Below are 23,867 nucleotides of genomic sequence, written 5' to 3'. Positions count from 1 at the left end.
AAGAATATATCAGAAAAAGGAAACTTTTAACACAAATAAAATAGTAATAAATCTTAGTAAAATAAACAGAATAATTATATAAAATGAAAATTACGATCTTCAGAAAATTTTCAAGAATATATCAGAAAAAGGAAACTTTTAACACAAATAAAACAGTAATAAATCTTAGTAAAATAAACGGAATAATTGTATAAAAAGAAAATTATGATCATCAGAAAACGAAACTTTCTCAACTTATAACAGAAATAAAACAGTAGAAAACAAAAACGTATTTTATGAGCACAGTCACTTAATTATGTTGTTGACTGTATGTGTTTGGAAGCTGAAACGAGGTTGTTTGTTTTGTTTTTTTTTTTGTTTTAGGTAGAGTTGATTAATAATGTATCTTGGGACGATTCTAGGATGGCGCGCGAAAAGCACGAGAAAAGCCCGCTCATTTATTTATCATTTGCTTCTGCCTTCCTCGTCCTTACATAATGCATGATCATTCCGTATTCCGCACGAAGTTATAAAGTTCTGGCGACGTAAAACGGGTCGCAGTGCGGGCATCAAACAGGACCGAAGCCCTAAAAACCAAATAGCAAATGGTCTACACCGTCTTTCTGTGTGCTTTCAACCACATTTCACAAACAAATAAATACAGACTTTCTTCATTTAAACAATGCATATTTCTATACTGTAAAACAATCGTTACGTAGATAAAAAAAAAAGATCATTTTGTATAGAAATTAAGAAAATCTACAAAACAATATTTTTTTTTTATTCACAATTCTATCAAAAGTTATAATTAGATTTATTTAAAGTTTACTTTATTTACTAACAATTCTATTAAAACTTTCGTAATTAGATTTATTGTAATAAATCTAAGTAATATTATCAAATTATCTATAAAATCATTGAATTTCAATACAATTTCATTGAGTTAGACTAAACTCTGTAAATTAAGAAATTTACACAATGCATATTTCTATACTTTAAAACTGTTCTTATATGAATACAAAAAGAATGACTATTTTATATAAAATTTAAGAATCTATTACTTTTATCGCCTTTCAGAAATAATACATTTTTTTATGTAGACAATAAAGTCTACTTTATTTACTAACAATTCTATTAAAACTTTAATGGAAACTTTCGTATTTAGATTCATTGTAATAAAGCTAAGTAATATTATCGAATTATCTGTAAAATCATAGAATTTCAATACAATTTCATTGATTTAAACTAAATTTACTAGTTTTTATTTAGGAATTATTAATTTTAAACAATGGATTTTTACAAGACAATAAAATCACATTTGAAATTCTTATTTAAAATTAATAAATTTAAAAAAATATATACAAGAAACATAAGCTTTTCAATTGAAATGTGATCAGAAATCAAATTACAATTAAAGGAAATATGAATCGAAATAATATTTGCAAGCAGTTTTTTGCAGAAACTTATATATAAATATTAATTCATTAGTTTGTAGTCAATCACTAAGAACAAAATCTATAAAGATTCATAAATTTATAAAGTTTTTCTTTGCAATAAGAAAGTTTGATTAATTTATTGAAAAATTGATCTTGAAATATCGTGAAAATTAATTTCTGTTTTAAATTGAATAATTTGAATATATTTTGATTTTCCTCTCATACTTATACTATATTTCCTCATTCTTATACTTAATTTGTTAAAAAATGTAATGTAAATCACAAATTTCTTAAAGAGTAAAAACAAATTCAAAAAGTATTTTATTGAATCAACAATAATTATAAAATTAATATGGAAAGTTATGAAGTCTTGAAATTATCAAAAAAATGAAATTTTAATATAAAATTATTTATATGAAATATCTGTGATGCGCACAGTAAATTTAGTTTCGTAAAAGTTTAATACAAAACACAAATTTCTTAAAGTGTAAAACAAAGTCAAATAATATTTTATTGAATCGACAATAATCAATAAATTTAATATGGAAAGTTATGAAGTCTTGAATTTATCAGAAAATTGGGAAAAGTTTTGAAATTTTAAAATAAAGTTGATTTATAAGAAATATCTGTGATACAGACTGTAAACTTAGTGACTTAAAAAGTTTAATACAAACCACAAAAAACAAACTCAAACAGTATTTTGTTGAAACGACTATAATCAATAAATTTAATATGGAAAGTTATGAAGAAAATTGTGGAAAATTTTAATATTTTAAAATAAATGTTTTGATAAAATATCTTTCATGACTGTAAATTTTAGTTTCTTAAAAGTTTAATACAAAATTGTAATCGGCTATAATAATAAAATGAATACGAAATACAAACATGTTATAAAAAATCTAGAATTTATCACCAAATTGTGGAAAATTTCCAATAGAAAAATTTCACGTACTTATCCAGAAAATAACATGCATTTTCTATATAGATAAATAATTAAGTATTTGAGAATCAGAGTGTGAAAAATTCGAAAGATTATCGCCAGAAAAGTGAAAAGCAAAAAAAAAAAATTATTTTAAAATTGCCCATATGTTCAGGTGGATCGACAGGATCGGGCAATAACTAATCGACACAGAGAACCAATCTCCTACCAATAAGCTGCCGGTTTGAAAATTCAATTATGCCCAAGTGGAGTGGATCCCCTTGGGGGGTAGATCCCTCCTACCGAAACAACCTTCTCCTCCACCCCCTGGGGATCCGCTCAGGGATTTAAATTTAGTAGCACTTCATAATATGTTCAGCAAAAAAAAAACGAGAGATAGGGAGTAAAAAAGAGATAGAGAGTAGAAGAGCACAGAAGTTCAAGGGATGAAGAGGATGGAATTTTTTTATTATCAAGATTAAAGAATCCAGAGTGTCAATGTGCGTGTGCGTAATATCTCTTTCTCTTTTGTTAAGCGTGTAAAACACGTGATTCCGAAACATTGTTTTATTTATTATTTAGTATTGATGGATTGAGAAGGAAACGATTTTAATTAAAATCGTAAAACGATTTGTCTATAAACTTGTTAGATATTTTAGAGTGCGTAAAGAGAGTGAGAGAGTGAGAAAAGGGTTGGAAAAAGGGGGTAGGGCGGGCGCGGTTGTTGAGGACATGTTAGTGTATTAGTGTTAGTGTGCTTGTCGTAGGGGAGGTTAATCCGGTAAACTGGCAATAAATCCCGCTAATGGGTCTCTGGTATTCCATAATAAGACCTGGAGCAAATTGCACGCTCCATAATGGACATTAAAAATTATTGGGCCGGAGCTTCGTTGATTTCGTTCCTCGGCCCTTCGAGCATGATTAAATCGATAAATCTTTACAAACAACACAGAAACCAACCACTTTACATCAAAATTAAACAACAATAACGCATTCGCAATGGAAAAGAAGGAAACTTATTATTAACCTGTTTAGTTAGAATACGTAGCTTTGAAAAGCATCGCATAGTGCGGATTACGCAAATCGTTCCTGTTTAAAACCGAATTAATCTAACTATACAAAAAGAGACTTGAGAGAAAAAATCGACCATTTAGTATACTAATTTGTAGTTCAATCAAAATTTTGTTTGTTTTTGAAATATTGCAACAGGACTATACTGATCGAATCCGCACTATGCGAGGTATAACTATGAGATTACGCAAATCGTTCCCGTTTAAAAGCGGATTAATTTAACTATACAAGAAGAGATTTGATCGTATAAAGAGGACAAATCGACGATTTAGTATACTAATTTGTAGTTTTGTTTGTTTTTGAAATATTGCAACAGGACTATACTGATCGAATCCGCACTATGCGAGGTACAGTTATGAGATTACGCAAATCGTTCCCGTTTAAAACCGGATTAATCTAACTATACAAGAAGAGATTTGATCGTATAAAGAGGACAAATCGACGATTTAGTATACTAATTTGTAGTTCAATCAAAATTTTGTTTGTTTTTGAAATATTGGAACAGGACTATACTGATCGAATCCGCACTATGCGTGGTATAGTTATGAGATTACGCAAATTGTTACGCAAGAAGAGATTTGATCGTATAAAGAGGACAAATCGACGATTTAGTATACTAATTTGTAGTTCAATCAAAATTTTGTTTGTTATTGGAACAGGACTATACTGATTGAAACCGCACTATGCGAGGTATAGTTATGATATTACTCAAATCGTTCCTGTTTAATCTAACTATACAAGAAGAGACTTGTTCGTAGGAAGAGAAAAATCGACCATTTAGTATACTAATTTGTAGTTCAATCAAAATTTTGTTTGTTATTGCAACAGGACTATACTGATCGAATCCGCACTATGCGAGGTATAGTTGTGAGATTACGCAAATCGTTCCTGTTTAAAACCGTATTAATCTAACTATACAAGAAGATATTTTGCAACAGGACTATACTGATCAAATCCGCACTATGCGAGGTATAGTTATGAGATTGAACTATAAAAATCGGTTGCAAGTTGATAATATTAAATAAAGATATGTTTTTGGAAGATCTAGTATATATTTTAGCAAACAGTACTTTATACAATAAAAGCAAACATAATTATTACACTATTAATTCCCAATTATAAAATAAACGTGTAGTGTTTTTTTATCCAATTAATTAGAATTAACAGTTTAAATTAATTATAAAATTAATAAATTTCGTTACAATTCTGTAATTATGATCAAAATCTATATACATTTTTGCAATATTTACACAACAAACTATTTCAGTTAAATTCCGAATTTCAAATTGATTGAAACGGTTTAAAGTTTGCTTTCATAATTCAGTTAATTTCATCAATGAAATACACAAAGTTTCAAATATTTTAATTTATTTTGTTAGTTGAAATGTTGTCAAATTAACAAATTCTGTTTTACATTTACAATTCGGTTATTGTGATCAAAATCAATAAATATTTTCCACAACAAACAGTTTCAGTTAAATTCCATTGAAGTTATTGAATTTTAAACAGTTCGGTTTTCATAATTCAGTTAATATCATCATTGAAATAAAAATCACAAAGTTTACAATCTCTCATTGTTTCTATTCATTTTTAATTATTTCATTTCCAAAATTATAGTTGAAATGTTGTCGAATTAACAAATTTAGTTTTATATTTACAATTCAGTTAATGTGTTCAAAATCAATCAACATTTTGCAACTTTTCATTTCATTTCATTTAAATTCCATAGAAGTTATTGAATTGTAAACCGTTTACTTTCATAATTCAGTTAAATCAATGAAATACACAAAGTTTACAATATTGATATTCATTTTAAGTCTATAGTTCGTTGTAATAATTTAACTTTGAATTTGAACAAAGTTAAATTTATATGATCAGAATAGAATGGAAATTCGAAGCGAAAGACCTAAATTATATTGATTTTCATTTATAAGAAATTATGTTTTATACAAATAATTTATTTTTCAGTGGTAACTTTTGCTCTTAAATGAAGCTATAATTATAACATTTTATAAAAAAAAACTGATAAATGTGAAATAATTGCTGTGATAATGTTAATGTTAACTTTTTTGGTATATCTTAAAAAAGTAATTAGAGTAAGCAAATTTTGTATATTAGAAGATATTTTCGTTTACAAACAACAAAATTCCAACAGAGTTAATTGTTGAATCCTCTATGTAAACTATATCGCAGAACATACAACATAATTAATTGGATGTTGAACTGAACGCACGTTTCGGCCAAACTGGAAATCGGATATTTACCAGCAAATCAGGTAGCGCGGGCGGCTCCAACCACACGAAAATACAAACCCAAAGATGTTCCATGTCAGATGTTCCGTACGTTGTGTGTGTGTTGTCTTAATTCGACTTTAACGCATGTTTTCGTTGTCCAAACTCTATTTTTTCTTCTTCTACTCCTCATTCATTTTTCTCCCTTCTTCTTCACTCCCACGACAGTCTGTTTACAAGTCGGCAACCGCCACCGAAAATAACGAAAGTTTTTGAAGAGGTGTCGGGTGTCTTCATCTCAGACTCCGAGCAGAAATTAAAGTGGCACTAATTGAGCATATGCATAATGACGGCGCGTTCACAAAAACAAAAAACGTTTCCATCACCAAACATTTGTTTATCGATTGAGCAAAAATTAAAGAGATAGCTGTGAGGAAATATAAGAGTGAAAGAGAGAGAGAGAGAATTCCACATGTATTGGGAGGAAATTTACGTACTAAACGAAGCCGCACTATGCGAGATATTGTGATTGAACATATCACATATTTGTAGTATATTTACTATTATATAAGAAATAAACTTAGAAGACGCACACTTTTTAGGAAGCCTATATAAGTTGTATAGTTTCCATAGCCTACCAATTATTTATCGATTGCGCAAAAAAAGAGATAGTTATGAAATATAAGAAAGAAAGAAAGTTACACCTGAATTGTGTGACAATTTGCGTACTGATTGAAGCCGCACTATGCGAGCTATTGTGATTGAACATATCACATATTTGTATTATATTTACTATTATATAAGAAATAAACTTAGAAGGCGCACACCTTTTAGGAAGCCTATATAAGTTGTATAGTTTCCATCGCCTACCATTTATTTATCGATTGCGTAAAAAAAAGAGATAGTTATGAAATATAAGAGTGAAAGAAAGTTCCACCTGAATTGGGTGACAATTTGCGTACTGATCGAAGCCGCACAGTGCGAGCTATTGTGATTGAACATATCACATATTTGTATTATATTTACTATTATATAAGAAATAAATTTAGAGAAATTTAACAAATAGACATACAATTCATATCTATTTAGTTACAAGACGCACACTTTTTAGGAAGCCTATATAAATTGTATAGTTTCCATCGCCTACTATTTATTTATCGGTTACGTAAAAAAAAGAGATAGTTATGTGGAAATATACGAGTGAAAGAGAATTCCACCTGAATTGGGTGGCAATTTGCGTACTGATTGAAGCCGCACTATGCGAGCTATTGTGATTGAACATATCACATATTTGTATTATATTTACTATTATATAAGAAATTAACTTTGAGAAATATAGACAAATTGTACAAATAGACATACAATTCATATCTATTTAGTTAAAAGACGCACACTTTTTAGGAAGCTTATATAAATTGTATAGTTTCCATAGCCTACCATTTATTTATCGATTGCGCAAAAAAAGAGATAGTTATGAAATATAAGAGTGAAAGAAAGTTCCACCTGAATTGGTTGACAATTTGCGTACTGATCGAAGCCGCACTGTGCGAGCTTTTGTCATTGAGCATATCACATATTTGTATAATATTTACTATTATATAAGAAATAAACTTAGAGAAATTGTACAAATAGACATACAGTTTATATCTATTTAGTTAGAAGATGCACACTTTTTAGGAAGTTTATATAAGTTGTATAGTTTCCATCGCCTACCATTTATTGCGCAAAAAAAAGAGATAGTTATGAAATATAAGGGTAAAAGAAAGTTCCACCTGAATTGGGTGACAATTTGCGTACTGATCGAAGCCGCACTATGCGAGCTTTTGTGATTGAACATATTTGTATTATATAAGAAATAAACTTAGAGAAATCCAGACAAATTGTACAAATAGACATACAATTCATATCTATTTAGTTAGAAGACGTACACTTTTTAGGAAGCCTATATAAATTGTATAGTTTCCATCGCCTACTATTTATTTATCGGTTACGTAAAAAACACAGATAGTTATATGGAAATATAAGAGTGAAAGAGAGAGTTCCACCTGAATTGGGTGGCAATTTGCGGGGAGTTATGTTAAAACCTGGAATTCGTACACTTCCCCACTTGTTTCTCTCTGCGCATTGGATCAATATCAAGTTAGCCATAAAGCCCCCCAATTCTATTATCCCAGGGGGGGTGTTTGTGTGTGTGTGTGTGTGTATGCTTCTCTCACTCTTTCCTCTCCTCTCACATCTCTTTCAAACCATCCGAACTGCATCATCATCATCATCATCACCATCATTATTATTATTATTACATACTTATTGCCGTCGCGACTGTTACATTATTATGTAAGCCGAAAGATATATCTATGTACGAATCCCGAAAACTTTACTCGCCTAAATAGATCCTTTCTGCACGCTTATATATTTATCTCTCAGTCTTCGTTCCTTCTTTTCGCCAATTATACTTTATGTGATGTTTATATACATAAAGAGAGAGGACGTATATGTGTTGTGTGTTTGTATATGCACATATACATATATATTTATACATAGGAGGGAAATACATAAAGGGAAATTCGCGTCGCCAATTATTTTTTTCCCTTCTATTTGCACATAACCGCGCGCCTCTCCTTAAAGATTTTCATGTTTAGGAGAGAGGACGTTTGTTAAAAATACCAAACGACATGGAATATATTGGACATAAAGGAAACGCCATCCATTCATCTTCTTTTTTATTTTCTATGCGTGTGCACAGAATTATTATTATGCAACCGGCGTTTTTTCTTCTTCTTCTTCTTCTACTTCTTTGCCCTTTTTTTCTCCTTCTCTTCCTTCAATTGGCCCGTAACAAGGAGTTAAGTGTTGAGTTGAATGTTTTTCTTCGCGTGGTAGTTTCTGGCGCCACGCACCCTCGCATCAAGTTTCATCATGTACGCTTATGTATGTATATATAGAGACATTTCCGTTTCAAATTGTTTCCTCCATAAACATATTCGGTTACAGAGACTTGGAAACTTTTAATTGCTGACAACGAATCCCCCTACATTTTTTTTTCTTGTGCAACGAGAAAACGCGAAGAAGAAACAACTAATAATATTCGTTTTACTACTAACAACATTAAGTTCCCAGTAACAGAACTCCTTCGATAATTCAATTTGTTTCATAGTTAGTTTTCTTCGTGTAATAATAATCAAATTTATTGACCAAAAAAACGGATACAAAAGAAAATAAAGCAAATTTACAATGAGTACCTTTGGGTAAAGGGAACCGAATCAGTTTTACCAAATAAAAAATAAAGATCAACTTTCTTCCTTCGGTATAAGAGTTTATTGTATTCCTCTTAAATCGAATTTATTGAAATACTTAAACACATACAAATAATTTAATATAAAATAAGATTTTCTTTCAATTTTTTTTGGTTAAATTATAACTTGAGCTATAGTTATAATATTTTCCCAAAAGATATGAAATCATATTTCATATTTAAATTCAACATTTCATTCTCAAATTTTAATCCATTGATTTTCACTTTACATCAGCGAAATTAATTTGAATTAAATTTAAGAAAAAAATAGATATAGAAAGTCCAATAACTTTAAATTAATGAAAATTGATAGAAAATTTACGAATTTGTTCAATAAAATTGATAAAATAAACTGATTCTAATGTTAAATAATCCATTTAGTTAACTTCTTTTACTTTCGTTATAAATATGTGAAATTAAGAGTAATTTTCAAGCATCATTTTTTGAGTACAGCAATTCTTCTCATAGTCCGGTTTCCATCAGTCCGATTTAATTAAATTTTAATTGAGTACAATAAAAATGAATTGTAAAAGAAATTTTTGTATATATCAATAATTTTGGTACAGTAAGTCTCTTTTTGTAGTAATTTAAGTTTCTCGATTAGTCCGGTTTTAACTAGTTCGGGATATTATTGGAACCGATTAGTTCGCAAAGTCCGAATTTCATCAGTCCGGATAAACTAAATTTGAATTGAGTAATATACAAATAAATTCTAAAAAAAAGAGTACAGAAAATTATTTTTGTATTCAACATAAATGATCTTGTTATGTTCTTCAATACTATTTGTATCTCGATTAGTCCGGTTTTAAATAGTTCAGGATATTGTCGGAACCGATTACCTCGCAAAGTCCGGTTTTGATCAGTACGGATTAACTAAATTTGAATTGAGTAAAATAAAAATAAATTCTAAAAAAAGAGTATAGAAAATGATTTTTGTATTCTACATAAATGATCTTGTTATGTTCTTAAATATTATTTGTATCTCGATTAGTCCGGTTTTAAATAGTTCAGGATATTATCGGGACCTCGCAAAGTCCGGATTTCATCAGTCCGGATTAACTAAATTTGAATTGAGTAATATACAAATAAATTCTAGAGAAAGAGTACACAAAATTATTTTTGTATTCAACATAAATGATCTTGTTATGTTCTTCAATACTATTTGTATCTCGATTAGTCCGGTTTTAAATAGTTCAGGATATTGTCGGAACCGATTTGTTCGCGTAGTCCGGATTAATTAAATTTGAATTGAGTAAAATAAAAATAAATTCTAATAAAAAGAGTACAGAAAATTGTTTTTGTATTCTACATAAATGATCATGTTATGTTCTTCAATACTATTTGTATCTCGATTAGTCCGGTTTTAAATAGTTCAGGATATTATCGGGACCTCGCAAAGTACGGATTTCATCAGTTCAGATTAACTAAATTTTAATTGAGCAAAATACAAATAAATTCTAGAAAAAGAGTACTGAAAATGTGTATACATAAATGATCTTGTTATGTTTTTCGGTACAATAATATTGTGCGATTTTAAGTTTCTCGATTAGTCCGGTTGTAAATAGTTCGCGATATTGTCGGAAGCGATCACTTCGCATAGTCCGGTTTTCATCAGTGCGGAAATTTTAATTGAGAAATATAAAAGAAAATTCTAAGAAAATTTGTATGATCTTGTTACTTGTCACACTTAATGAATTGAAGTTTCTTATTGCGCGATTTTAAGTTCATGGATTAATCCGGTTTCAAATAATTCAGAATACGCGCACTATGCGAGGTAATGCTGTATTTCATATTGAATTCCTAAATACTCTTTACTTATACATGTAAATTGTACTTGTATTAATGTAATTTACTTGGCAAGTATCACGTTTCGTTTTACAAATGGCAGTTATTTAGTTTATCATGTATAAATACAAACACACTCAAAATAATAATAATAGGAGGTGTGAGGTGAGGGTGGAATTGAAATAATTAAAATGCCTTTGAAATTTTGTGAATGCGCACAGAAGAATGAAAATAACGATGACGAGGTGACAGCTCCTCGGCCCGGCATATCCTCGTTCCGGTTCGGGGAAAAAGAGACAAGCAAAAAAGAAAACGTCCCTTAATTATGGAATTATCAGGAGCCCGAGTAATTGTCACTTTCGTACCAATTAACTAAGTGGTAATAGCCTCAGGGGTGGGTGGCGTTCTTCATTCGCACAAAGACGTTTGTAATTAATTTTCGGAACGAGCAATAAAGTCATAATTGCGCGACGCACCGTTTCCAACCACCAACTCTCTGCCTCTCACACTCATTCTCTACAGTCTCTACTAATTGATTTATTAAAATCCGTGTTACGGATTCCCGATTAAATCTTCCATTCTTTTTTCCAGAACCGCCTCCAAACAGCCGCCACCGCCGCCGCTTCCACCGCCACCGGAATCGATATTTATTCTCGTATTTGTTCTGGGTCCATGTCGAACGGTGGTAGCAGTAGTAGTAACACTAGTATTTGTCGCACCTAAATGTTGATTAAACATCTGTCAACAGACCGCCCCGAAACTGCTGCTAACGTGTCATTATTACCTTTTATGATGATAATAACGTCGGCTCGTATAACCGAGTAACATCCACCACCATCCACTGTGTTTACAATAAAGGGTTGAACCCTGTTTATTGTTGTCATTTCGGGGCTGCGACTCGTTTATTGGCCGAGCGAGTGAATTCGGTTACAATTGCATTAAAGAAACTTTCGAACGAACATGATGGCTGATGCTTGTGGATCCTGTACTCTCCAAAAAAAAAAAAGGGTTCGACCCTTCTTCCTCTCGATGGCAGCTGTCCTCACCAATAAATTTATTAATTATACACGATGAACGACACGAAATAGAAATATGTGAAAATAACTCCACCCTTTCGCCCATTAACATTTTTTTTTTACCTTCAACATTTCAAATGCTTTTATTGCCAATATTTCAATTCTTGTTACGTTCAGTGAAAGGTAACTTATGTTAACCTGTTGATTTCCAACATAAATAAAAACCAACATACATTTATAACCGTTTTTAAAGTTTTTAAATAATGTAAAGATTTTTACTCTCCAATTAAATAATGTTTATCCAAAGTTTATCGAAGCAATTTTACGGTTTGTGTAATTAGTATTTAAACTATTTCAAAGATTCCAATCAAAATAACTAAAAATATGTAATTAGTATACAAAAAAACGTATAGTTTATATCGTTTGTAAAGTCTCAGGAATAGAAAATATTTTCAATTCACATCTGAATACATCAATAGTTAACTTAGTGGTTTAAAATGTTATAACTTTATGAATGCAAGTATAACATTTATTGGAATTTCATGTATATTACAGATCTATGAAACACTAACTTCTACATTAAAATTATAATATTTTAAACAGAAAATGTCACAAGTTACAACACCTATATAAGAAAATTAATATAAAATACTTGTTCAATTTTTGTTTTTGAAAAGACAGCTCACTCGTAAAACCAGCATCAATATAAAAATGTATAAAAAATAAAACGAAATAAATATAAAGTGTATCAGTCTTCTAATTTCATGCAAAATTGTAGCATGATCTATTTTGTAATAGAATATAGATAATTTAGAAAATTTTACAATTATTTTAGAATAAAATATTTACAGTTTTTAAATTTATAATTACAATTTATATACAAAATCAATATTTTTTTATTTAATAATAAATTTCAAAAATTGTCAAATTGATGTATCCACTGATTGTAATGAATTGATTAATTAATATCTTTAATTTATTATGAGAACTGTTTCACTATTTCTCATCAAATCCGAAATTTTCCAGATATTCTTTTTTCACAATACAGTGAAACCTCGCTTAACGAACATTTTGCTTAACGAGCAAAATGAATTGTTAGAAAAATGACGTTGATGTGAAATGAAATTATGTGTATTTTTGAATATATTAACCATCTTCAATTTTCTTTGTCATCTTTGTTTAAAGCGGACTATACTTTGCAAATATAATTTGTGTTTGCTGTAAATGCAAAACTCAAATGTATTGTGTCCAAACATTATTATAATATATAAACACACTATGTACGCTTTTTTATATAAACAAATATTAAAAGTATAAAGAGACTTCCAACAAGTAATATAAACAAATATAAACTCACTTCACCGTGTGTGAATTGGAAAACAGTTCATAGTGTTTAGTGGTAATTCTAGTTGCATCTTAGTGTTGTTTGTGATCACAAAATTTCCAAACTTTTGTTCAGACATGTTATTTGTGTTTTTTTTTTGTGCAAAATTTAATAAAACTTGCATGTCTCCGAATAAAAAGCCAAAGAATAGAAAGAACCATAGATATAAAAAGCAAAATCATTAAAAATCGAGACCAACTTATACTTTTTTCTTCCGGCAAAGAACGCATTATCGTAATTTACATTCGTTTCTATGGGAAAACATGTTTCACTATACTAATATTTCACTATACGAGTAATAATCCTGAAATTTTGGAATAGATTAAACTCGTTAATTCCAAATAACTAATAATTAGTCTAATTTTCATTGATAATAATTACATGTGTACCAACTTAAATAACAACTGTTTAAAACCTAAACTAAAGGAGGTATTAGCTTTCAATAATTTGCGCAATCAAATTAATTAAACAAGTAATTCTTAGTGTATTTGCGTGTATTTCAACAATTTGCGCAATCAATTCTGATCCGAAACACAAGAGTCAAATTAATGTTAATTGAGTGTAAATAATGCAATTAATAAAAAGCATAACATTTTCATTTGCGGCCAACTAGAAAAAACGATGCGCTCATTAATAAATGCGTGTGTGTGTAAAAAAAAAAACGAGAGCGACGAGAGGAGATCTTTGATTCTTTGTGTAATTGTACGGCGTTTATGTCTCATAATATACATTAGTCGAATCAAGGGTACAAAGACACTCGAGGTATGAAATAGTGTCGTCTGCGGAAAAAGCGGCAAATTCCATATATATATATACGTGTATATATGCGTCATCTATATAGATGCATGTGTTTACGGCATTTTTCTTTCATGGTGATGCTTTTTTTTTTATCTCTCTCTCTCGCTTTTGCTCCAAGCGCGCAATGTTTATGTGCGACAAACGAGCCGAGCTCGTTTGGATTGGGGTGGCGTTGCGAGGGGGCGCTCGAAGGAACGAGCACCACCCGCGCACGAGCAATAATTTTTGGTTATGTAAATGGGGATGTTAGAGCGACGGACGGAGGGGAAAGAGAAATAGAGAGAGAGAGAGATGAGGAGGAGGAGGAGGAGGAGGGAGCCGGCGAAATATCTCGTCAGAAGCTCATTACCAAACAACCCCAACATCCCCTTCGCAGCAAAACAGACGCCATATTGATGGTGCTTAATGCGAACTGCTTCTGTGTACGCGTTTTTTTTTCTTTCGCTCTTGCACATACACCAACCCCATCTTATATCCTCTTCTAGGGTACTTCTAGGGGGGGCGGCGATCCCTTGGATTGGTGTATAGATTTATTTATAGTAGAAAACAACAAAGCCAAAGTGGATAAATGATGATGATGATCACAATCATCCATGGATGAAACCACGAGGAATAATCCGAGTATTTGTAAACAAAAGGAAGTCATCGTTATGGTTATGACGATTCGAAGGAGGATGTGACGCGATCGCCATGTTGGAAAAAATGGCGTCGCCGTTGTTTCCGAAAACAATGGGAACAGCGAATATTGTTCAGTTGTTGCATTGTGCTCCCAACGAAAAAGGAGTCCGGCCAACTGAAAACACACCTCGACCGAAAAACCCTTCTCCTTCTTCCGTTCCATCACCATCATATCAACTCTTCTTTTCACTCTTTCACACACACATTTGGTCTTTTTTATTAGCCGGCCGTGAAAAGTGAAAACACTTGAATGCGTGATGACATATCATCGTGTCATCACGGTGGTGTGTGTGTGTGTGTGGTGGTTTGTGTTCGCCCTTCTTCCTCTTTCGTCGGGATCTGTGAATGGGGAAGCCTCCACACACACACTACACACTACACACACCTCCACCTTTATAATTATTATTATTATGCTCAACTTCTCAAGCACAATAATGCCTTTCAGGTGTCCATCAAACCAACACAAACAGAATTCTTCCACTTACCGGAGAGGCATGAGCCGGGGCCCGATGATCCGAAGGACGATTTCAATTGAGAGAACCCTGCGAAACGAGACCAAGAATTAACACATATTAGCATTATTAATTACACGCTCTACAATATTCTCCACCACCTTTGCACAATGAACTCGGAATTTCATTCACAGCTCTAACACCAAAACACTGACACTTTAATAATTTCACATATATAGAAATTTAAAGTGCCAACTTTGATTATTTTTCCATAATGATATTTAATACCAACCAATAAAAATATAGATTATCATGAATGACATTTAGTAAGAATTCAACATATACAAAAACATAGTACCAACTTTGATTTATAGACAAATTTATAAAAAAAAAACTTCAGTTTGTTTTTATACGAGTTTCATATAAATATTCATAATCAACCCGTTTCATAAAAAAGAAATAAATTTATAATTCAACAAATACAAAATCATAGTACTAACTTTCGTTTATAGAGAAATTTATAAGAAAAGTTGCATATGCAAATTTTTAGTAAAAACTTCATTTTTTAGCTAAAAAATATAACAACTACAGTTTTTATATTCGATTTTCACAAAAAGATTCAATACGAATAATTGCTCCAAAAGTGACAATTACAATTCAACATATACAAAAACATAGTACCAACTTTGATTTATAGACAAATTTATAAAAAAAAACTTCAGTTAGTTTTTATACGATTTTTATATAAATATTCATAACAATTACCAATGACATTTAGTGACGTTTATAATTCAACAAATACAAAATCATAATACCAACTTTCGTTTATAGAAAAATTTATAAAAAAAAGTTGCATATGCAAATTCTTAGTAAAAACTTCATTTTTTTAGCTAAAAAATAGAACTACTACAGTTTTTATATTCGATTTTCACAAAAAGATTCAATACGAATAATTGTTCCAAAAGTGACAATTACAATTCAACATATACAAAAACATAGTACCAACTTTGATTTATAGACAAATTTATAAAAAGAAAAACTTCAGTTTGTTTTTATACGATTTTCATATAAATATTCATAACCAATGACATTTAGTGACGTTTATAATTCAACATATACAAAATTATAGTACCAATTTTCGTTTATAGAGAAATTTATAACAAACTTTTAGAAAAAAAAAGTTGCATATGCAACTTCAATTTTTAGCTAAAAATAATATAACTACTACAGTTTTTATATACGATTTTTACAAAAAGATTTGATACGAAAGTGACAATTACAATTTGACATATACGACTGCATAGTACCAACTTCGTTTTATAGATAAAGTTATAATAACTTCAGTTATATTATAGTTTCCATTTTCATAAAGTCTTTATATTTCTGCATTTCACTAAATAATAGTTAACATTACATTATTCTCTTTCTTAAATCAAATCAAACTCATTTTGATAGAACTTTCTTTTGGTTTTTTTTTTACTTAAAATTTACATTTTTATTAACATATTAGTTAAATTTGGTTAAATAATCAAATGAAATATAAAAAAAAATGTAATTATTCATTAAAAATATACAAAATTTATAAAATATACTCATTTTGATTAAGATATTTTTAATCAAAACTCGATTATAATTCCATGAAATATAATAGAAAAATTGAATCCTTACAAAAGGATTACGATTAATTGATTGAGACGTTGCTCCGAGTTTTAGCTTTTGTATCTGATTCGTCTGCAGACTTGAGTAAACTTCAATTAAAAGTTAACTCGAAGTTCGAAACAATTAATTATGTTGATCTGAGGAAATTACTAAATCTTTATAAAAATCATATTATTAACTTCTTCATTTAAAATTTTGAATCTAAATCATAACGCATTTTTGTTGTACACAATATATAATAGAAAAATTACATAAAAATCTTCAAATAACGAGTATTTCAGATGAAATAAAAATAAAATTGTAATTTTTATACTTTCAAATATACTAAGAATGTACAATCATTCAACTTATACTAAATCCTAAATTACCATTTTTTTTAAACTATTTACAGATTAATCTACAAAGTAAAAGTTGATATTAATTTAGCTATTAACGTAAATTAATTAATCTGAATCATTAATATTAGTAAGTCAATATTCTACAATATTGATCTGCTATTAATTAATTTGAATTTTATTACAAATAATTGGTTTTATTCACATTGCCACAAGAGAGATGATGATGACTGCAGAGCTCTCGTTTCGCCTTTTGTTTGTATCGATTTTGATGTTAAAGTTCTCACCGAGAGAGTCAGAACAATGGACTCAACGTTCGGTTCCAAGTTCAAGAATCCTCGTTTCCTGTCTTCTTTTTTTTTGCCTACTATCCATTTAGCTTTTCACACCCACAACAATTTTCCAACTCAAGAGAGAATTTAATATTTTCCAATCAAGAAAACACGTGGTTTATGTTAGTTATTATGTGTCGAACAGACGCATAAAAGTAAAACAATTTCTAGAATAAATTAATAGGAACACCTCGTATAGTGCTAATATACCGCACTGTTTGAATTTGATCTTTTAAAAGCAATAAAAAGTACAAAAAGAAGGTTGATTTTACCGCACTCTGTGAGGTATTGCTCAGACACGTATAACATTTAATTTTAAAATTTGCTAATTCTTCTATTTTTTTGAAATTTCATTATATATCATGAAACATACAAGTAAAAGACTTTTTGCAAATAATTCTTTGAACAAGATTAAAACAAAATATATATTTACGATTTGCAATTTTCTACCAATTCCAACAATTCACGTAACAAAATAAATTTAAAAAAAAAACCTTTAGTATTCTGCATCTGATGGAAAAAATCTGCAAAGAAATACAATAAATTAGTTAAGATTTTCTAAAATTTTTGGTAGATTAAATAACAGAACATTAGCAATTAGTTTTCAACTTAATTTCACAATAAGTCAATACGTTATATTTCTATAAGATTTTCGTAGGTTTTTTGGTAGATCGAGTAAAGAAATTGATTTACAATAAGTTTTAGTAGATTGAACAAAAAATTCATTTTCAATTAGTTTTCATCTTAATTTCACACATTTACTTAAAGAAATAAGTGAATACATTATATTTCTATAAGATTTTTTTTAGGTTTTTTTGATAAATCGAGTAAGAAAGTTGTTTTACAATAATTTTTATAAGATTGAATAAAAAAATCAGTTTTCAAATTAATTTCACTTAAAAATAAGTCAATACGTTACATTTCTATAAGATTTTCTTAAGTTTGTTGATAAATCGAGTAAGAAAGTTGATTTACAATAATTTTTAGAAGATTGAACAAAAAATTCATTTTCAATTAGTTTTCAACTTAATTTCATTTAAAAATAAGTCAATACTGTATATTTCTATAAGGTTTTCTTAGTATTTTTGGTAGATCGAGTAAAGAAATTGATTTACAATAAGTTTTGGAAGATTGAATAAAAAATTCATTTTGCATTAGGTTTCAACATAATTACACATATTTACTTAAAGAAATAAGTCAAAACATTATATTTCTATAAGATTTTCTTAGATTTTTTTTTGTAAATCGAGAAAGAAAGTTGATTTACAATATTTTTTAGAAGATTGAATAAAAAAACATTTTCAATTAGTTTTCAACTTAATTTCATTTAAAAAATAAGTCAATACATTATATTTCTATAAGATTTTCTTAGGTTTTTTTTGTAAATCGAATCAGAAAGTTGATTTACAATAATTTTTAGAAGATTGAATAAAAAATTCGTTTTCAATTAGTTTTCAACTTAATTTCACTTAAAGAAAAGCGTGATATTTACATAAGATTTGCTAAATTTTTATGTTTTTTTTTAGGTAGATCGAGTAAGGAAATTGATTTTCAATTAGTTTTCAATCAATCGCGAACAATTTGCGGATTGATCGGCTGAAATCTTCTCTCCCCTAACTTTATATCCTTCGATCCTCCTCTTCTTTCGCATATTTTACAACGAGAGAGAGAGAGAGAGAAATCTCAAATTCAATTTTCTAACGTTTCCACCACAGCAAATTGAATTAATGGAGGCAATTGGGGAAGAGCACGTGCCCTCATTTTTATATACATATATAAATAGGAAATATCGTGAATCCGAAATGATTAGCATTTTCTCGATAAACCTAAAAGTGGAATACGCTGCAATAATTGGATGGATTCGCGTACAATACTTCAGACATTGATTTTTCTCTCTCTCTTGTTAGATTCGAAACGAAAGCGCGGAGGTTTCATTAAAAAAAAACACGTGCAGACAAAAATTGGATTAAAAAAAATAAACAAACAAGGATAAAGCGGGACAATGGAAGAAGAAGAAGAATTAAATGCGCGGGGGGGGGTTGGTGTTGGATGTAGGAGGCGAAGGCGGCGGCGGCGGTTGCGAAAAGCGAGGCCATCCGAGATAGAATGTACATCTTGCCGTCAACTAATAAAACACAAGGGTTTAATTAAACTTATTCATCTCCCACTAAACTGGGAGCCGCCTGGAAAACTGCATTTAATTAAGAAGTTCAAATTCTTCACATTTTTGACGTAATTAAGTTTTCAGCGAACCCTCGACCTCGACAGAACACCCAGACTTCATTTCGAATGACTTCATTTTCACTACGCGCGCCCGCGATAATAAAAAATGCAACACTGTAAACGAGCAAAAGTGTGACGTAAGAAAGAAAAAAAAACAACAAATGGAATGACGTGAACGCGTTGCGGGCATTCCTTCTATATTGGTCTATGTCTGAAGGAAATTATGTTTTCTTTTCTTTAGTAGCTAAACACAATACTTTCCAAGTAACTTGGCAATTATACTCGTATAATTGGAAACTTAGATAATCGATAAAGGCATGTGTACATTATCTAAGTAGGTAAGTGTCAAGTAAAATGACAATTTAATTATTTTGCAAACGTTTCAATTTTAAACTAAATTATAAAAAAAAAATATGAATTACGATAATATATTTAATTCTGAATACATTTATACAATAATAACAGTAATTACTAATCGACACTTTTGATCTAATTAGAATTATCTAATTAACTTAAAAAAAAATGAACAATCTTTGATGACAAGTAACAAATTAAGTGATGAATACTTGTTTTATTTTACTTGCAGAAACACAAGTAATTGAGAAATGGTAATAAATTGGTAAGAATCGTATAGTGTGTAATCACCAATATATAAATACATTTATGAAACAAATGACACTTTTGATCTAATTAGAATTATCTAATTGTCTTATTAATTTAAAAAAAAAGAGCAATCCTTGTTGCCAAGGAACAAACTAAATATTGAATACTTGTTTTATTTTACTTGCGTAAGTACAAGTAATTGGGAGGGGGGAAGTTGCATACAAATCCGTAATAATAATTTCCACTACAAGAATTGTTCATTTCATAAAAATTGTAATCAACAAACTAAGTGATGGATACTTGTTTTGTTTTACTTGCAGAAACACAAGTAATTGAGAAATGGTCTGAATACATTTCACAATTTATCTAATAATAACAGTAATTACTAATCGAAACTTTTGATCTAATTATAATTATATAATTATCTTATTAATTAAAAAAATTAACAATCCTTTTGCCAAGAAACAAACTAAATATTGAATACTTGTTTTATTTGACTTGGGTAAGTACAAGTAATTGGGGAAGGGAAACGTTGCATACAAATCCGAAATAATAATTTCCACTACATGAATTGTTCAATTCATAAAAATTGTAATCAACAAACTAAATATTGAATACTTGTTTTGTTTTACTTGCAGAAACAGAAGTAATTGAGAAATGGTAATAAATTGGTAAGAATCGTATAGTGTGTAATCACCTATATATAAATACATTTATGAAACAGATGATAACTCTGAAAAATATATGAATTTCTACGATTAATTAAAAAAAAATGTATATTTTATAGATTAATTATTTACATAAATTGAGGTGAAATAAAATTAATGAAAATTTTTCATGAAAATTAATAAAACCTTTATTTTAATATTTTTTAATTAGTTTGTTTTTTTTTTGACAAAATTATTCATTTAATTAAAAAAAAACAGATATTTCGAATTGACAAGTAACAAATTAAGCGATGATACTTGTCTCGTTTTACTTGCAGAAACACAAGTAATTGGGAAACGATTATGATTAATTAAAAAAAAGTGTATTTTATAGATTAATTAATTACATAAGTTGAGGTGAAATAAAATTAATGAAAATTTATCATGAAAATTAATAAAACCTTTATTTTATTATTTTTAATTAGTTTGTTTTTTTTTTGACAAAATTATTCATTTAATTAAAAAAAAACAGATATTTCGAATTGACAAGTAACAAATTAAGTGATGATACTTGTCTCGTTTTACTTGCAGAAACACAAGTAATTGGGAAACAATGCACAGTATTGATAAGAATCGTATTTATGAAACATATGACAATTGTCAAATACATTTGGAATGCTTTGATCTTTGATTAATTGAAGGTAGATTGAGGTGAATAAAATGTTGATAGTTTTATCATGAAATTTAACAAATCCATTTAGTTTAAACATTGAATAAGTGAATCGTTTTCTAAAGAATGTTTAAATGAAATATAAAGGGAAGGAGAATAACGTTTTAATTCGTTAGGGAGCTGGAATGTACGTATGAAAATATCAGGTGTCATCCGGAAGAGAGCGAAATGGAGAGAGGTTTGGTTTGTTAGAAAGGTCCTTCATCTATCGCTTCCGCAATCCACACACACACACCACACCACACAATGGTGGCCCTCAAAATTGGATTCAATGCGCACGTTAAGTAGCCGTCAAATGATGACAACAGCAAAATACCCGTAGATAAACCCGAGACAGGCTAAATATTCCATTCAACTATAATAGACCGCACGTAATCCGCATTATGTGTATAGAATTGGGCATTTATTGCATTTCGCTTTTGGAAAAATGGCCCTTTCTGTCAGGTATTTCGAGCGGCGAAAAAAGGGATTTCCTTCGCTTCTTCTCTCTTTTCATCGCCTACTTCTTTCTTTCTTTCTTTTTTTCGCTTTATGTGTGATTTCGGGCGCAGAAAAGAGGCGGTCGAGCCACCGCACCCCTCCGCCCCATCCCCCATTATCAACCATCCCGCTTCGTCACCCCGCAATTAGGAAACTCGGACTCGGATTACAAACCTCTAATTGTTAGGAACTGATAGGTGGTGGTAACGTGGATACCATCAATTATCTCTCTATATAAAGGAGATTTACACATGCAGACACTATTTTTTTTTGGTGCACCGCAAAGTTACCAATACTTCTTATAACCGGATCAACTTGCGCCCTTCACGATCTACCCAATTAATTGATAATTACATTCAAAGTAAAAAAAAAACATATGTTCAACTGACTCAATTAGTAAACTTTATATTAAATAATAACACATAATAACATTAAGTGAATGTCTGCAATAAATTAGTTTAAAATCAATTTATATAAATATTTAAATCCAATTAATGTCTTGTTTTTACTATATAATATTCAATAACTATTAGTAGATTAGTAATTGAACGAATATTAACTTGCAAATATATAGTTAATTATATATTTAATAATTGTTAACATTAATTGAATTTAAAGTAAGATCAATTATTCAAATTTTCTCTTCAATAATATACAAGGGTTTCCAATCATTTTTCATAAACAGATTAAGTGTGTACATTAGTTTCACATAATGTCTTTCAATAAGAATTGAATTTGAAACAAATAGAGCCACTAAATTACATAAGTAAATTTAGGATTTTAAGGATAAAAACTGAAATATGCAAAAAAAATAAAGACATTAGAAGTTAACAAGTAACAAAACTAAATAATAGATACTTGTCATGTTTTACTTGAAATAATACAAGTAATTGGGAAACAGTTGCAAGACGTGGTAGTAAGAAACGTATAGTGTATAATCACCTTTGTATAAACAAATATTTGAAACAAATGTAAACTGTCAAATACTTTCAGATTGATGAAAAATAAAATAGGAAAGAAAAATATAAAACATCAAAAAATATAGAAATTCCGAGTTAACAAGTAACGACAAATTAATTGGTGAATAATTGTCTTGATTTACTTGAAAGAATACAAGTAATTGGGAAACAGTTACAAGCCGTATTAGTAAGTGTGTGTAAGTGTGTTTATATGAACAAATGAATGAAACAGATGGTAACTGTCAAATACATTTAGATTGCTACCATTCATATCTACAATGAAAAACAAAATAGGAAAGAAAAATATGATGAAACATCAAAAATATAGAAATTCCGAGTTGACAAGTAACAACAAATTAATTGATGAATACTTCTCTTGATTTAATTGCAAGAATAGAAGTAATTGAGAAACAGTTGTAAACCGTGTTTGTAAGAAACTTATAGTGTGTAATCACCTTTGTATAAACAAATATTTGAAACAGATGGTAACTGTCAAATACGTTTAGATTGCTACCATTTATATCTATGATGAAAAATAAAATAGTAAAGAAAAATATGATAAAACATCAAAAATATAGAAATTCCGAGTTGACAAGTAACGACAAATTAATTGATGAATACTTGTCTTGATTTACTTGAAAGAATAGAAGTAATTGAAAAACAGTTGTAAACTGTGTTAGTAAGAAACGTGTAGTGTGTAATTACCTTTATATAAACAAATTAATAAAACAGATGGTAACTGTCAAATACTTTTAGATTGCTACCATTTATATTTATAATGAAAAATGAAATATAAAAAAAAAATATGATAAAACATCAAAAAATATAGAAATTCCGAGTTGACAAGTAACGACAAAT

The 23,867-nt window shown here is 29.3% G+C and overlaps 1 protein-coding gene across 4 annotated transcripts in view; it reads right to left on the bottom strand.

Moving 5' to 3' along the window:
• The window catches only part of LOC108569482 (visual system homeobox 2), a 92,258-nt gene that overhangs the window by 45,780 nt on the left and 22,611 nt on the right, over positions 1 to 23,867 (bottom strand). For 2 of the 4 annotated variants that reach the window (XM_017931050.1, XM_017931049.1), the window contains exons 2-3: positions 17,862 to 17,891; positions 15,075 to 15,131 (exon numbers count right to left, since the gene is read on the bottom strand). In XM_017931050.1, the coding sequence (XP_017786539.1) occupies positions 15,075 to 15,131; positions 17,862 to 17,891 (87 nt within the window). The remainder of the gene's footprint in view (positions 1 to 15,074; positions 15,132 to 17,861; positions 17,892 to 23,867) is intronic. The other 2 variants (XM_017931052.1, XM_017931051.1) reach the window with 1 other exon arrangement.

Source organism: Nicrophorus vespilloides, unplaced genomic scaffold (assembly GCF_001412225.1).
Source record: "Nicrophorus vespilloides isolate i.1.1-1 unplaced genomic scaffold, Nicve_v1.0, whole genome shotgun sequence".
Classification (NCBI taxonomy): domain Eukaryota; kingdom Metazoa; phylum Arthropoda; class Insecta; order Coleoptera; family Silphidae; genus Nicrophorus; species Nicrophorus vespilloides.
Note: the sequence above shows the minus strand (reverse complement) of the source record. Positions and strands in the feature narration are given on the sequence as shown.